This window comes from Nematostella vectensis, chromosome 6, assembly GCF_932526225.1.
Source record: "Nematostella vectensis chromosome 6, jaNemVect1.1, whole genome shotgun sequence".
Classification (NCBI taxonomy): Eukaryota; Metazoa; Cnidaria; class Anthozoa; order Actiniaria; family Edwardsiidae; genus Nematostella; species Nematostella vectensis.
This window is the reverse complement of record NC_064039.1, coordinates 12,571,658-12,588,702: the sequence shown is the minus strand read 5'-3', so window position 1 is coordinate 12,588,702 and position 17,045 is coordinate 12,571,658. Positions and strand designations below refer to the sequence as shown.

General features: G+C 39.4%; 1 protein-coding gene across 8 annotated transcripts; it reads left to right on the top strand.

Moving 5' to 3' along the window:
* The first annotated feature begins 474 nt into the window (after positions 1-474).
* Positions 475-16,569, top strand: LOC5521044 (octopamine receptor 1). 8 transcript variants are annotated; one of them, XM_048728647.1, is made up of 5 exons: positions 12,199-12,690; positions 12,742-12,788; positions 13,567-13,970; positions 14,937-15,148; positions 15,225-16,569. In XM_048728647.1, exons 3-5 carry the CDS (start codon positions 13,568-13,570, stop codon positions 15,621-15,623), a joined length of 1,014 nt encoding a protein of 337 aa, XP_048584604.1. In that variant the 5' UTR covers positions 12,199-12,690; positions 12,742-12,788; position 13,567; the 3' UTR covers positions 15,624-16,569. The 8 variants fall into 8 exon arrangements, with proteins under 8 accessions (XP_032221993.2, XP_032221997.2, XP_032221995.2 ...); XM_032366102.2 differs by lacking the exons at positions 12,199-12,690; positions 12,742-12,788 and adding an exon at positions 475-796; XM_032366106.2 differs by lacking the exons at positions 12,199-12,690; positions 12,742-12,788 and adding an exon at positions 5,975-6,098.
* The last annotated feature ends 476 nt before the right edge of the window (positions 16,570-17,045 follow it).

Below are 17,045 nucleotides of genomic sequence, written 5' to 3'. Positions count from 1 at the left end.
TCTCCTAAACATCCCAATTAGCTAAATTTTCTTCAGGTTCACGTTCCTCTTAAATCCTAAAGAACTTTTCGGATGTTCTATCTCTTATTGATTGTTGTTCGATCAAATAAACTATTGCTACAAATAAGAGAGAATTGCTTCTCTCAAATGATGATCGACGCCTATATGTCTCTCAATTCTCTCGACTATTAGTTAGCCTATTGGTTTTCAACGGTTAAGTAGAATGCGGCCTGGTAAGAAACTCGAGATTACGCTTGCTTATACCATTTTCCAGTTACTTTTGTTGCTTTCAATCCTTTTGTGGTGAGCGTCATTTCTTAAAATACATTTTTTGCTCTTAGGTAATAATTCCCACACACTCTAGTACTACCAGCTAATTAGCTGTTAAATAATATAGCTCGACTAATTCATTTTAATCTGTTTGAACAAGGTACAGTTATCAGAGGTAATCAATTCTGATGAAGTGGGGAAAATTGGCAGAACGAGATAATTGGAAGAAAGGTTCGAGAGCAATCAAAAACCGATGCTGTGCTGAGAGCAGATTAAGATATTATCAACGAACGGCTCCAGGGTTTTCGAAAACAACTATCGCAATCTTCATGCTCTTCCGAATGTAATTCAAGCCTCAAATATCAAAATATCTTACCACAACCTCACAAAAAGTGCTTTTCACTCCACTCGAAGTAAAGTATAAGAAGAGCCAGATATCATTTTAACATTTAGAACACTTGTGCTGAAACAGACTCGCCTTTCAAACGAACCTGTTTTTGGGGAAACAAGACAGCAAGCATATACTGTAAGTAAACGCGAACGCCCCCAAAAAACAATGAACATTCAAACATCTTATGTATGAAAGGAAAGCAAAATGCACCTTTTCAAAATATTCCGCATATGTATCCATTTTTTATTGAGTTTATTCATTAGAAACAGTAAAATTTTCCATAGTTAACGCGGGAGAAGGGTAGATCCCTTTCTCCTGCGTTAACTATGGAAAATTTTACTTATTGTCAGAATTAAAGTAGCTTCTTAGTTTATCATCTTTAATTTCTTAGTTTATCATCTTAAATTCGCATTCGTTTTGTAGACAATTTGAAATTGTACACCTAAAGACATTATATGGAATATGAATTTTACGGAATTTTAAGACGAAAGATTAGTCAACGGGTATCATTTTAATCCCATCTACCTACACATACAAACAAAATGGGAGATAAAATGATTTTTCTTCTATCTTTTTTGGTGACAAGGATGATGCGAAAGGCTGTGAAAAAGATATGATAAGCTTGTATGCAGTATTTTAACGTTATACCAGACAGAAATTTTGACGCGGTTTTCAGTATTCTGCGCGCTCTCGGCGACGATTTCTAACAGCTTGATCGCCCTCTGGCGTTCCCATGGCTTCCGTCATTCAATGTTCTTGAATTGTTTTTATCGGTCAGTGGTCAGTACTAAAATGACTTCCAATCTCCACACCTCTCCTTTTTGACCAATCAAAAAGCAGCAAATGCAATTCCGTTAGTTTGAATGAAGGGAGCCAGAAAGCGTAAGGATATTATCGACGAGAGTTTGCAGAACTTTGAAAATCGCAGGATTGAGAAGCGAGAGATAAGGCATCTGAACTGAAACTGTCCTTGCGGCTTATTTAAAGCCAATTCCGTGTAATTACGATCATTTAAAGTAAAAGTGTCTCTGAACCTAAGCTTTCCGAGCTGGTTGCGTTTACGGCCAATTCAAAATAAGAATGCGACTGTTGGGTCGTTTTTTTTTTTTTGCGTTATCAAAATAAAAGCACTTGTAAAAAACAGGATTTTTTCTTGAGATTTAAAATTCTAAGTAGATATACAAGCAATTCAGTATTAAACGTTACGGTATTTTGTATGGCGAGCAAAGACAATCTGTAGCTGGTTGCGGGTTTTATGGAGTTTTTAAGGCTTTCCCATACCCTTTTAGTTACTGAACCCATTCGCGAAAAAGTTTTTACTATAGCTCTTACATAGCATAAATTAATGCGCGAATCGTCGGCAGTTCTTAAAAATTATTTAAAGAGTCTCTAACAGCCGCAGTTTTGTCGCCGTGACAAAATACCTAGTGCGAGAGAGCATTGATTTTACATCGACTCAATTAGGGAAGCTTTTGCGATATTTTCGTACAAATTGGGAAATTATAAACTTTAGATTATGTTTGGCTTTTTTTCACATAATATATTTCCACTATTGAGGGAAAGGGGCGGCTGAAAGGGGTAAGTCGGAAGTTCGAAACTTCGGGGGAAAAAAGCTCAAACGGCGGTGTAGCCAGGATATTTAACAGAAGGGGGCCCAAAAGGCCCTTTCAATGCATTTCTCCTGTATTTTATATAATGTATCATACATTTACTGTATTTTTGTCTGCTAGAAGGTGGGGGCCCTGGACCACCCCCCCTGGCTACGCCCCTGAAACGTCTCTACCAATAGTTAGTATCAGCTTTTACAAATTCGCGCATCCTTGACGACATTGCCACACCAGAGACTTATTTACAAAACAACACAATTACCGTATTAGCAAAATCTTAATAAATCCGGAATAATAAATATAAAAAAATTATATAGTAACCTCTTTTTAATTTACTTCATCAAACCCTTTTGTCGCCAGCCACCAGCTCTCGCCCACACCTTTGTTTCATTCACACGGAAATTGATATAGCAACCCATTTTCTGAGTGGATTTTATCAGATCAGACTGTGCCCTTTATCAGCACTTTGTACATGGGTAATCTTACAATCTACAGGCTTTTAGTACCCGCGAACATTAGAGAAACAAAAATAAACGCGTGAGGGTTAGGGTTTCTGTGTAATAGACATTATAACGAGACGCTTTTAAGGCTCTCCACTGAGAGAACGTGATGAGAAGTATAAGTAGGGTATATGAAAATCTGTCATCATCATTGATCAAGATTTTCATCTGCATTCAAACATACGCATCACAGTTATACGCTCTTAGTGATGTGCTCACTAATAGTACCTATATCACAGTTGCACATCTCCTTGTTATGGGCTCACTTATAGTACCTATATCACAGTTGTACACTCCTAGCGATGGGCTCACTCATAGTACCTATATCACAGTTGTACACTCCTAGCGATGGGCTCACTCATAGTACCTATATCACAGTTGTACACTCCTAGTGATGGGCTCACTCATAGTACCTATATCACAGTTGTACACTCCTAGCGATGGGCTCACTCATAGTACCTATATCACAGTTGTACGCTCCTAGTGATGGGCTCACTCATAGTACCTATATCACAGTTGTACGCTCCTAGTGATGGGCTCACTCATAGTACCTATATCACAGTTGTACGCTCCTAGTGATGGGCTCACTCATAGTACCCATATCACAGTTGTACGCTCCTAGTGATGGGCTCACTCATATTACCTATATCACAGTTGTACACTCCTAGCGATGGGCTCACTCATAGTACCTATATCACAGTTGTACGCTCCTAGTGATGGGCTTACTCATAGTACCTATATCACAGTTGTACGCTCCTAGTGATGGGCTCACTCATAGTACCTATATCACAGTTGTACGCTCCTAGTGATGGGCTCACTCATAGTACCCATATCACAGTTGTACGCTCCTAGTGATGGGCTCACTCATATTACCTATATCACAGTTGTGCGCTTCTAGTGATGGGCTCACTCATAGTACCTATATCACAGTTGTACACTCCTAGTGATGGGCTCACTCATAGTACCTATATCACAGTTGTACGCTCAAGGTGATGGGCTTACTCATAGTACCTATATCACAGTTGTGCGCTTCTAGTGATGGGCTCACTCATAGTACCTATATCACAGTTGTGCGCTTCTAGTGATGGGCTCACTCATATTACCTATATCACAGTTGTACGCTCCTAGTGATGGGCTCACTCATAGTACCTATATCACAGTTGTACGCTCAAGGTGATGGGCTTACTCATAGTACCTATATCACAGTTGTACTCTCCTAGCGATGGGCTCACTCATAGTACCTATATCACAGTTGCACACTCCTTGTTATGGGCTCACTTATAGTACCTATATCACAGTTGTACGCTCCTAGTGATAGGCTCACTCATAGTACCTATATCACAGTTGTACACTCCTAGCGATGGGCTCACTCATAGTACCTATATCACAGTTGTACGCTCAAGGTGATGGGCTTACTCATAGTACCTATATCACAGTTGTACTCTCCTAGCGATGGGCTCACTCATAGTACCTATATCACAGTTGCACACTCCTTGTTATGGGCTCACGTATAGTACCTATATCACAGTTGTACTCTCCTAGTAATGGGCTCACTCATAGTACCTATATCACAGTTGTACGCTAGTTATGGGATCACTTATAGTACCTATATCACAGTTGTACACTTCTAGTGATGGACACACAGTTTATAGTACCTACATCACAGTTGTACTCTATTAGATATGGGCTAACTCATAGTACCTGTATCACAGTTGTACGCTCCTAGGGATGGGCTCACTCATAGTACCCATATCACAGTTGTACGCTCCTTGTGATGGGCTAGTACCTATATCACAGTTGTGCGATCACAGTGATGGACTCACTCGTTTATATTGATTTAGTCATCACCTTCACCATCATATTCATCACTATTACCACCATTACCACCATCTTGACCACCATGACTACCGTCACCATCACCATCATAACCACCACCACAATCATCATCACCATTATCACCATCACCATCATCATCACCACCACCATCAACATCATCATCATCATCACCTTCACTACCGCCATCATCACCCCCATCACCACCACCAGTATCATCATCACCACCATCATCACCATCATCATCATTATCACCATCATCATCATCATCACCATCATCATCACCACCTTCATCACCCCATCACCACCACAAGTATCATCATCACCACCATCATCACCATCATTATCATCATCATCACCACCATCATCACCATCATTATCACCACCATCATCACCATCACCACCACCATCACCATCACCACCATCATCACCATCATCACCATCATCACCATCATCACCATCACCACCATCATCACCACCATCATCACCATCACCATCATCACTAGCATCATCATCACAGTCATCGTCATCACACGATCATTACGACCATCGCTTTCCACTACTACCATAAGAAACCATAATCCATTATATACAATTATGATATTAAATACGAAAACCACCTACAGCCTCTATCTGCTGGTGTGCGTCGGACATTGTGGTCTGCATTAACAGCTGATTGTGAGTAAGAACTTCGAAAGAAAAAGTCGATAACTACTCAGACTTGGATTTTTTAAACGATATTACGGCGGGCCAGTACCTGCCTTCATCAGGCTACAAATGCTATTTTAACATTATAATCGCTGGTCGTTATTTTCATGTAATTGTTAATCAAATTAGGCGCTTACACAGGGGGTTGCGCAGGGTGCGCGCGTACCCCCCTTGGCGGCCAAAAAGTGGGTCATTTCTTATAATGGAATCTTCAAATACTACGCCTTTTCCCTATGATTCATATTTGTTGCGCCCGTCCCCCCCCCCCCCCTAGCCAATCCTGGGTACGCGCCTGCAAATCGCAATCTTGATATAATCATCGTCATGACCACCACCACTAGCAGTAGCCGTAGAAATTTGATCAACAAATCATCATTATTGCTTGTAAAAACCATTAGCCAAGTTTTGTTAATCAAACTTCGAGGGAAATAAAGTAGCCAACGAAAAAAAAAAGTCTTTATGCCAAAATGACAAATACTTAATCGATTTCTATGACTTGTCTCTGAATCTTCTATTAATACAATAACCCTAAGAATATGGCCCTAAGCTATTTCCCAGATCATCAGACAGACGTGACTGTAAAATAAATGGCAATGTTTATGGTCGCGGACCTTTAGGCAATGCCGGTAATATGTATTCTCCACGTCACATCGAATAACAGTTAGCTCTGATTAAAAACAAACCCTCTACAGTCTGGTTCTCACAAAGACGTCTTGTGACATAGACACACGGTTGTGCTTGTTTATTTCATTTTTCTGTAGATCGACTTGTCTGCCCTCGAATTCCTGAGTAAGTATATATTTTTCCTTTTAATGGAGTAAATTCGTAGCAGCCATAGGAAATGTTGTGGTTTTCTAAAATGTAGGCGTTTTCCACTTTTCGCGGATAAAATTAAAGTACACAAAGCGCGAAAAGAAAAACTTAGATGCGATGAAATATAATAGTACAAAATTAATATAAAAACTTTTATGATCTTTTTCACCCAAAATGAGCTAAAAAGGCTTTTCTTGTATTTAGAATATTCACTTTATATCTCTGGTTAAAGCTCTCTGGGATTTTTCTGTGCGCGTGTTTAGAAAGGTGGAGAAAAACGCATAATTTATTTCATGTATCAGAGAGGCATTCAGATTCAGATCAGAGTTTGAAAAACTCGGCTTTCAATCGAAACCATCTGAGATAGCATACTTAGGTCCCTAATCAAACACTACAGGGACTATAAAAGCAATAGTTATAGCTTTTCGTAAACTCTAGACACTCTTTAATTATTCAAAGCTTCTTTTATTATTTGCACTGTTCTTTAGATAAGTCCAACTAGATTAGTTCTAGATTTTTCGTTTTTTTCGATAGACACTGGTTTCGCCATATCGTCCTAGCCGCCGTAAAAGTGCGTGTGTTTGCCAAGCCATTTCCTGGCCTGGCAAGACCATTATCCGTGAAAAGTATTTTCACTTTTTTGTATGTTATACCGAGCGTGTTTATTTAAGAAATGTTTTGTTTGTTCGCTTCGTTCAGCCTCACTAATTGGCATGAGCAACACTTGACAGATGCCAGTTGTCTTTTAATTTTGACTGTCGGACCTTGCCTAACACCTTACATTACACGCTAAGTATCATGTAGAGACGTATTTGGAAGCTCAACTGAATTACAAACCAGAAGAATCTTAAGTGGATTTTGTATTAAGGGTCTTATCGAGGCTATGAGTATTGAAGGTAAGTGCAGACAAATTCCTCAAAGATTTTTTCTACATGATTTCTCAACGACCAATTAGAAAACACACAGGGGACATGGATTTGAAAATTTATAGTGGCTCTCAGGCTTTGAGTGTGGTTCATTTTTGCTAAAAAAAGTTACTTTTACCATGTCAAAAAGTAACACGATTTATTACAAACAATTTCAATGTTAAAGGCGTCTTTTTTGTGAAATCATTGTAAAAAAAAATACATTTATAGACGCAGCTGTTTGGAAATACATTTTTTAGATTCAAATAGCTACTGGCACGATAAAAATGATTCAACGTCGATAAACTTTAGGCAACGCTTGAGAACGTTATACATATAGCTGAATTGTCTCGATATATAGAAAAAGCAGGCAAACTACCGTTTCATCCCAACAAGCCTGTTTCGTGGTTTCCCACTCATCAGGGGACTAGATAAGTGGGCAACCACGAAACAGGCTTGTTGGGATGAAACGGCAGTCTGCCTGCTTTTTCTACATACTAATCTAATACATACTAATACATCCCGCTCTACACCTGTGTATCGAGCACTGTTAGCTGTAATGCGTATATGTTGATAAAATAAGCATAGTATCTAAGTATCAGAATGATTACATCTTGCTAAGTAGCTTAAGTACGTAAAAACTTGCTACTTAGATGTCTATTTGAGGGGATTTCTGTGACTTTACCCGGTTTTTTGTAGCGATTGCTCGACGCAACTGTTTTAGCATATATACTCTCTTTTAGCCTCTTATTCGTAAATGTTTTATTGAAACAATTTACCGTTACAAAGTGCAGAAAACTGTGCCAAGTTATAACTAATGCTTTTTTGTTACAAACCTTTTTAGGCAAATTAACTTTTTTATAAGCACTAACTTGAGAATATTTTTAAGCGTAGCGCCTAAACGTGAAGAAGAAATCTTATTTGAAATTACTATTCTTTGACATTATATTGCAAACAGCAATGAACATTTGCACCAGAAAGTTGAGCCAGGCAAGTAGTTTGCGATGATTTTGGCCAATAACCTTGACTATCTGTCACGTATCGGTCTATATTGAATTAACTCGCTTCATTGACTAGTTGATTGGCAGGTGGGAGGGGCCAACGAGTGAGCTTCTGGGCAGAACTTCAATTTTACACACTGCGAGAATTTCAGTTAGCAAGAAACAAAAATACGAGGAATTTCTACATGGGAGGACTTCTAATTGAAAAAAAGGTATTTTTTTTGTAACATTTACAAAGGTATAAAATTATTTTGATATAAGAATTGGATAGCAGATAAAACTATATTTGAATCGCTTTTAATCGCTTTTTGGCTTATGGCTTACTACGAATCGAGCATAACCAAATGGTAAGCTAGAGGTTGTCAAAATTATTTTTCAGATTACTTCTTAATTAGAACCTCGATTCAAATCTTATCTTGCTGATCTTGAGATATAAAGAGAATAATCAAGCTATGCTTCGTAAAGGCGATGACAGGATATCTGTGGGCAGCTGTTGGTTTTTTACACAGTTCTCAATCCATCATTTGTGACGAGAACGTTTTGACAAATAAACCGTTTCTGTTTCACAAAAACTCCAAAATGCGAATGCCGTTTAAGGATACGAAATGTTCTCGAGAATGATTAGATCTTCATTATTTTTCTAGTTTTAAACAAAAAATCTCAACTCGTTGTTTTGAAAATTCATTTATCATTTGTTCAGCACTGTGCAAACAACTTCTCAATGGATTCACAACCAGACACAGAAAATTTATTTTCACTTGCGTTATTTGTTTTCTGTGAACGGTTACTATAGCAAAAGCCAACAAAATATAACTTCTTTACTTCCTTCATTTCTCATTTCCTTTTTAAGCAGGCCAAGCTCTATGTCGAAAGAGTTTGCAATTGGTATTTTAATTTGTAGCGTTTGGTTTGTGGCGTTTACATTACATATAATTTTATCGTGTTTCTAAAATCAAGAAGTATAAAATTTGAAAAGGATGTATAGTGCAATTCCTATATATGAAGTTATCAGTTGTAAATTGAATAAGGTAATACTATAATAATAAATTATTTTACACTATTTGAGATTTTTTAAACATCTCATACAAAATTATACCAGTTTTTTCATAAATAGCTTATGCCAGCTTTCATTTTTATGACGTATGATATGTTTACGGAATATCCGAATTGCAAAAAGGGTGTCCAAGGTGGTTTGATCTATTTTTAAAAATGCAAACCACATAGGGCCAGCTTGTATACCACACAGGTGCTAATTTCATGCCGATAAATTTACTAAAGCATCAAAACTTCTGATACCTTATCTGACAACAGACATTTATTGCCTAAATTGAATCTCGTACACAAAATTTTAGCGCTCCCAAAAACTTATAACAACGCTCGATTCCCTCATATTTTTCTTTTTTTTTTCAATTGATTACAACCATTCAGCGTTATTTTATCTATTCTTATTTGTCGAGTTCTGTAACCAATAATATAATACATAGCTCTTGCCTTGTAGCAAGGGCTGGCATGTCACCCACGCTCGCAAATAATTATTTTCCTCCCTTGCCATGACTATGGCGCTTTGAGGAACCCTACTGGGTTAAAAATCCAGTATCCAATTTTACCATTTTTAAGGGGGGGGGGGGGGTTACCGTTGAATCTCCCCCCCCCCCCCCCCCCAATTTTCCCACCTTAAAGAATTTCGGTCAGCTACTACTTTCTTATTGTTTACAATTTACAAAAAAGCTTCAAAATAACGGTATTTTGAAATTAGCTTTTTGCTTATTAGCCTATGAAAATGAAAATGCTTTTGTTTGATACGGTATTGTGCGGGAGCGTATAGCAGCGTGATTGGCCTTATTTAAGAACAGGTTAGTATACAGCTATGGTAAAATTCGACACTTCATGTGTTTGGGAGTTCTATTCGAAATACAAGTCAAAAGCTGAAGTTTTTCAGGCAAATGAATAATCTAAAAAAATACAGGGAGATACCTAATTTTAAAATGTAATACAGTGTATTCTTAGCTCATTCATTTTGATGTGATTTTAATATCAGAATGAATTGTTTGAAATAGCGAGCAAATACACTAGGTTGACTCGTCAGTTTGTAAACCTGATATTGAAATATTTTCTCTTCGCCCACAAGGAAGTGACGAGAAACCGTGCTTATGCTTGTTTGTATAGAGAGAAAAAAAAACTTTTTGGTTGTAGTTTAGTTAGACTTTACAGACCAAACTTATGACTGGCCTTCATAAACGTGTATCATAAGAGTATTTTGTAGAGTGGTCAGGACACATTGTAGTGGATTTTATATTCATTTTACGTTATCGTCGTCTTCTTTTATCTCATCTTCTTCTTCTTCTTCTTCTTCTTTTTCTTTTTCCTCATCTTTTTCTTCTTCGTCCTCTGCTGCTTGTGCATCTTTTTTTCTCGTCTTTTTCTTTCTTTTGAGGATAATTTTAATCCAAAAGGAAGTCTAATGTCTTGAAAGTGTTAGATAAAGCACGTTTCCTACCTAAACTGGTCGTATTTTCGCTCCCCCAGCGAGCACCGTCCTTATGCGTTACCTCGTACCACTTTCAAACGTCGCGCTTTGTAACCGCCGCCGCCGCCTGGTAAATGACTAACTCTACCCAAAACGGAGCTTTTTTCCTTTTTTTCTTTTTCATCGTCGTTTTATTTGTCGTCTATTTCTTTGTCATCGTCTTTGCATTTGTCTTCTTCTTTTTCTATTATTTTCCTTCTGCTCCTTTTCTTCTTCTCTTTTTTTCTGCTGGGCTCGGTAAGTTTTAACATCATTCTATAATTATATCTGAGAGAGAGAGAGAGGGAAAGTGCTTCAGCCCACTTAATTATGTGACACCGAAGAGAAGAGCAAATAACCCTTCCATCTCTTTTGTACCCACCTACCCCCTTTCGGGGGCAATTTATTTTGGCCAATTCACGAGGGGGTGGGGGATAAAAAAATCCTCCCGTAATGGAGTATGGGTCTTTTTTTGTACCACTCATTCGAGTTGACTCGCAGAATGCTAGTCCTATCAATTGGAAACGAAGCCATAATTTCAAATTAAAAAGGGACTATGAAGATATCTGCATTATTCCCAAATTTAGGACGTTCGCAAAAGTTTGTACATTTTTTTCTAAAGTGTTGACGTAATGATTAGCGTCAATGTGAGCGCGTTATGTATTTACCTAAGAAGCCGGTGTCTTTGTTCTCTGTGACACACGACTGTTCTAATTCAAATCGCGTTAATCAATGAATATGCAGTTCTTGTCGGAGAGAGAAGAATAAAACGTCCTGGCTTCATCTTCATCATCTTTTCACCAAAAAGGTTTCGAGGTTAGGGTTCTATCTTATTCTATGGCCCATTTTCACTCTCTAATCCTAATTCAATTTGGTAATATTTTTATTTGACAGTTTAAATTAGTGCGTAATTTAATAATGTAACTAATGCTAGCGTGAGAAATGCTTGTTGTTTTGGAATCGCAATTTTTCTCGCAAAAAGTATAGAACACCAAACTTTTCTTTATTATAAAACGTAAATTTTTATTATTAAAAACTCTAGAAAAAGTGTCTAAGGCTAGTTTAGTCTTTTTTTCTTTAAAATTCGCAAAGATAAATAATTTTTATTTAAAAAATATCTATTGTGATCATTGTAAATCATTTTTCTTTTCTTTTTTCTTTTTAGAACATTTGTATTTAGTACTTGATATGACAGGTGCAATCTATAAAATCATTTTCATGTCAATCACACGTAGCTCATGCCTGCGAGCCTATAATAAGTGAGCGTACATTGCTTGCTAAAGACTGCTGAATGGCTTCCCATTGTCAACGCCATAAACTCTGCCAAGATTATTGCACAACTTCTCGCTCCTATGTTTTCATATGACGTGTGGAGATAACTTATCAACAACCGGCTCTACCCCGCAAAGATATAATGCTAAATTAAACTGCACATTAGGTAATTAAGGAAAGACTGAAAATTAACGTAAATAGGAGAAATTGTGCTCCTACATCAAATTTCTCAAACCCATTTTAAGGGTTTGAGCATCATTTCTCATTGCGTTCCTATATACACCTATTTAAACGTTGTCAGTGTAAATGGCAAATGGCTATTGACAAATGGCAGTTCTTCTACCGAAAGGACTCATGGATCCCAAAATATTTGTTCCAAATTAAGAAAAATAAAATAAAACATACGTCTATCCATTTAATATAATTAATACATGGTTCGATATCTTGCGTTTATTTATCACCTTTATTTTTACAAATAATTGCTACCGATAAACACCTTTCGGTCGTAGAACTGCCATTTGACAATTGCCATTTATTGAATTGCCTTTATTGAAATAGGTGTATGCTACATTTTCTTCTCATAACGACTAATCTCCAGGCTCTTTATTGTTTGATCGTTTCAGGCTAATTATTTTAAAAACAAATTTTCAAAACTGTTGCCAAGAATAGCGTTGATGATATAAAAGTTCTAGCTCCCGATTCTCGCCCACCGATTAGAGGTAGTATATTTACAGGAAATAACAATTTAAATGCTGCTCTTTATCCTGCCACTCATGAATAACAAAGAGGGCAATTTCAATGTTGTTCTTCAGTGCCACTCTGAATCACAAAGGTGGCAATTGAAATGCTGCTCTTTGGCTTTATTGACACTCTGAATCACGAAGGTGCAATTTAAATGCTGCTCTTTGGCTTTATTGACACTCTGAATCACGAAGGTGCAATTTAAATGCTGCTCTTAACTGCCACTCTACAACCGCTAAAGGTGTGAGGTGTGAGTTTTTGAGTCTTCGCTTCGTTAGCTTTTTGATTACAACCTGTGCGGATAGGCAAACATATTCCCAATCACCCTTGGACTTTTAATTCAATTCTTTAAAACAAGAAACCAAACACTACCCCTAGCAAATACGCATTTAGCAGAGCCAGTTTTGCCCACAAACATCGAAAAGCACATCTTAAAGCGATACGAGTATTTCAGGGTGATTTTAATTTCTGTGATTAGTTGAAGTAGCTACCAGCATTCACGCTGAGAGGGGTATATTCGGAGGTCAAATACGAAACCAGGGAAACGGATCAGCTAAAGAGGCACTTCTAAACATCCGCGGGATCCTCGGGTCTAATAGAGCTTCAGTTGTTTCTATTATTTCCTGGGGGATAGGCGTAATTTTTTGAAGATATCTTTTGTTCCTTTGTTAAATACCGTCTCTACTGTTGGATAACTGGTCTTTTTAATTTTTGCAAGTAGTGCCCTTCGAAAAGTTTGTAAGTAGTGCCCTTCGAAAAGTTTGTAAGTAGTGCCCTTCGAGAAGCTTTATATATGGCTTCCTTAAGCTGAAACATTGAAAACCTCTCACTACTGTTTTTTTTTTCGCCCATCGAAATGAACCGGTCCAGAAAGACCGGACCAGAAAGACCCCATACGACACCCATACGTACCCCTTACCCCACCCCATACGGAACCCATACATACCCTCTATTCCACCCTATACTTCCCCAGACGTACCCCCTACTTATATTCCAATATTTATTTTTCCGCCCATCAGAATGAACCGGACTAATCTAACATCCCGCGCCCCCGCTGCGTACGGAACCCAGACGTCCTCTGCGTGGATCTTCGCTGGGGTCAGTGTCTACGTCCCTCTGTCCACCTGCATCATCTTAGGCAACCTATTGGTTATCATCGCCTTCGTAACTACCACCAAACTTAAGACAAAGACAAACTATTTTATCGTATCGCTAGCTCTTGCCGATCTACTCGTCGGCTCATTCGCGGTTCCTGTCTGGACATATATTCTGGTGATGCGGGATTTCCGTAATCCATACTATAAATATTTCACTATGTTTGATATGGTTTCTGGAGTATCGTCTATTCTTCATCTGACGTGTATAAGTTTGGAAAGATGCTACGCGATAGTGGCGCCCCTCAAACATCGGAGGATAACTAAAGGTGTGAAAGTAGTATAGTAGGTATGGAAATAGACTGTCTCCGATGACGTCATGGCCTTTTGTTCCTAAAGTGATGGAGCTTTTGTTCTAGAGATATGATGAACATTAGGTGGAATAAATTTCCGATTGACCTTTTAAAGAATCGCAAGTTGACGATTGACAGGCTGTAAATTTTGTTAAATTAGATACCGTCAGCAATGAAGACAACAATATGGGCGAAGATGGCAGAAAACTATGGAATTAGATTGAGAATTTAATAGTGGCAGGCTTCACGGTCAATTCTGGATGTGGACGCGGACGTTTGCCCCCCTTTTGTAGCTCCTGGATCCGCCCCTAAAATACGTTTGCTTCTGTAGAAAAAATGTCCTTCGCTTGTTTTCATCTAGTTCTGACTATGTTTTGCATATTTCATCGGTTGCTAGTTCGGAATTGAACGCCAAGAACGTACTTTTATCCATAACATTTCTCGTAGTTGACCCAGGGCGTAGAGCGCGGTGTCAAAAGCCGAGCAGAAATGATGCTGGATAAATTAGGAGGACCAGGTAAGGGGAAAGGAAAGAGACCCTCCAATGCTTTGTTAACCCGAAATCTTACCTCGTGGCCGCCATCTTGGATTCGAGTGATAAAAGATGAGAGGCGCGGGGGGAAGGGTTGGGAGGAACTCCTTGTTTCCGCGCCTCTCTCGCCAACACGCTCTACGCCCGGGATACCCCAGGACGCCACTGCCCAGGGACGGATCCAGAAGGCCCAGAAAGGGAGGGGATGGGGGGGGGGGGGGGGGGGGGGGGGAAACAAGAGTTTCAAGGAATAGGGACCGGGATTTATTGTTTGTCCGTGGATTTCCTGAAATTTTTTGTTATTTCTAAGCCAAATATCTGAAAATAAGGGGGCCAGGGCCGGCTCGGTCCATCCCTAGATCCGCCCTTGCTACCCTCCAAAAACTTGACTAGTTCCCTGTTGTGTTCAGGTGTTCTGGCGATGGGAATCGCGCTGTCCTGGGGACTTGCGGTCCTCAGTATTGTCGTCAAGCACCTAATTCAAAGATGGCGATTCGCTCCTCTCGTCACTACGGGGGTTTTCTTCCTGGCTCCACTCGTATTTATTGTGCTAGCTTACGTTGGTATCTTTCTCACGGCCAGGAAAAGTTTGAATAGTCATAAAGGGCATTCTCTCAAAAAGGTAAGCTTTATGGGGCAATCTAGATGTAATACTAAATACGTCACCCGCTTGAAATCCGGGCTTTTCTCTTCTACAGGAACTCCAAATAGCGTACACCGTTGCCTTGGTAACAGGTGTATTCATAGTCTGCTGGGTTCCGTTTTTCATGATCACCGTTATCTACGTCTTCCGGCCTTTTTCCTGGTTCGTGTGGGATCTGCGCGTGCTTATACTTATCAAGGTCCTTCATTACGGCAACAGCGCCTTTAACCCACTCATCTACTCGGTGAGGAACAAGCGCTTTAACTTGGCCTTTAAAAGGATTCTGCGTCAAATGACGTGTCAGAAGACACAAGCAATGGAAGATTTTGAGACAACACGCGGTCTGACGAGATTGCAACACAAGAGGACGACGACGAGACGCGAGCCGAGGAAGTCGGAGGATAGGGTTAAATTGACTGGAAAATTCCGAATTTCCTTTAATAGCAGTGTGTAAAGATAAATCAATAGAGTATCGCGAATGACGTAACAGAAAGGTGAAGTATGCCTGAGGTCATACAGTGACGGATGCAGAGCTTTTCTTCAATAAAAAACACCGAGTTTTAGTGATTTAAGGAGTGCGCATATCACTTGTACCCATCTTCAACCGTGCCTAGAATACGCTGCACTCAAAATGTTGCTAGTAGTCAAAGGTGACCATATATGAATGACCTACCCAACAAGTGCTTGACGTTTGATTCAGACGTCGAACTGTTCATGTGCGCAATCAAAACAATTAGATTCGGCACGGCAGGAGCGCGAGGTATCGGGCCTTAGTCGCACTTTACCGTCACGCAACGTTTGACCACGCAATGGACTGGATCTTCACAAATGAATACCCCTTGGACCTACATACAATGTTTACCTCACGCACTGCTAATTATCATGTAATATCTAACATTACACAAGGTCTAGTGTGACATGTCACGGCAGGTCTGTTGTGACGCAACGTCTACCTCATTCACTGCTTATTATCGTGTAATGTCCAGCTTTACCCAAAGTTTAGTGTGACATGTCACGGCAGGTCATGTCACGCAACGTCTACCTCATTCACTGCTTATTATCATGTAATGTCTAACTTTACACAAAGTCTAGCGTGACATGTCAAGCAAGGTTTGCTGTCACGCGACGTCTACCTCACGCACTTGATTGGCATGTAATGCCTAAAGAACGCATGTCATAACACAAGGTGTAGCGTGACACGTCACGGCAGGTCTGCTGTCACGCCATCGATGCTATGACACATTCTTTCGGAGGAATACCAACACATGGTTACTGTCCTCAGTCACAGAAGGCTGCCACGTAACTTTCTCTGTTTTATAAACTGTAATTATTCTATAATCCTCGTCCGTGTAAATTTGCATCTAATTTATTTTTAAATAAAAGTTACTGTTGTCATAAAATCATAGGATTCGCAAGCGAGGGGGTAGGTGATGATGTCTCTAGTCTCGGTGTAACTTCCCCAAGGGTTGGTTTGATCATGTTTGAGTTGTACAGAGGGGATCCCGACCCGATAACTCGACTATCCTACTATTCCAGGTGATGTCTGTTAATCTGTTTCCCCTCGATTGCTCGAAAACCCACACGAACTTATTTCGTTTTTCCCTAACCTCAGTGTCTAGTTGTTGTGGTTTCGGTGCGTTCGCAGTTCTACGTACCCTGATACGGCCTGGAACCCAGATAAGATTTTCCTGCGAGGATCAAGTTCTCCTCTGACTTGTTGGCTACAGTTACGGCGAGTTTTTTTACTCGTTATTCCGGAATGAGAATGATAAGAATAGAAAAAGCATGCGTTCGTTATATCCCGCGTTCCCATGCCGGAATGGAAAGCCATTCCACCCATTCTGCTACCTGTAGCAGAATGACTCGAATACCATTC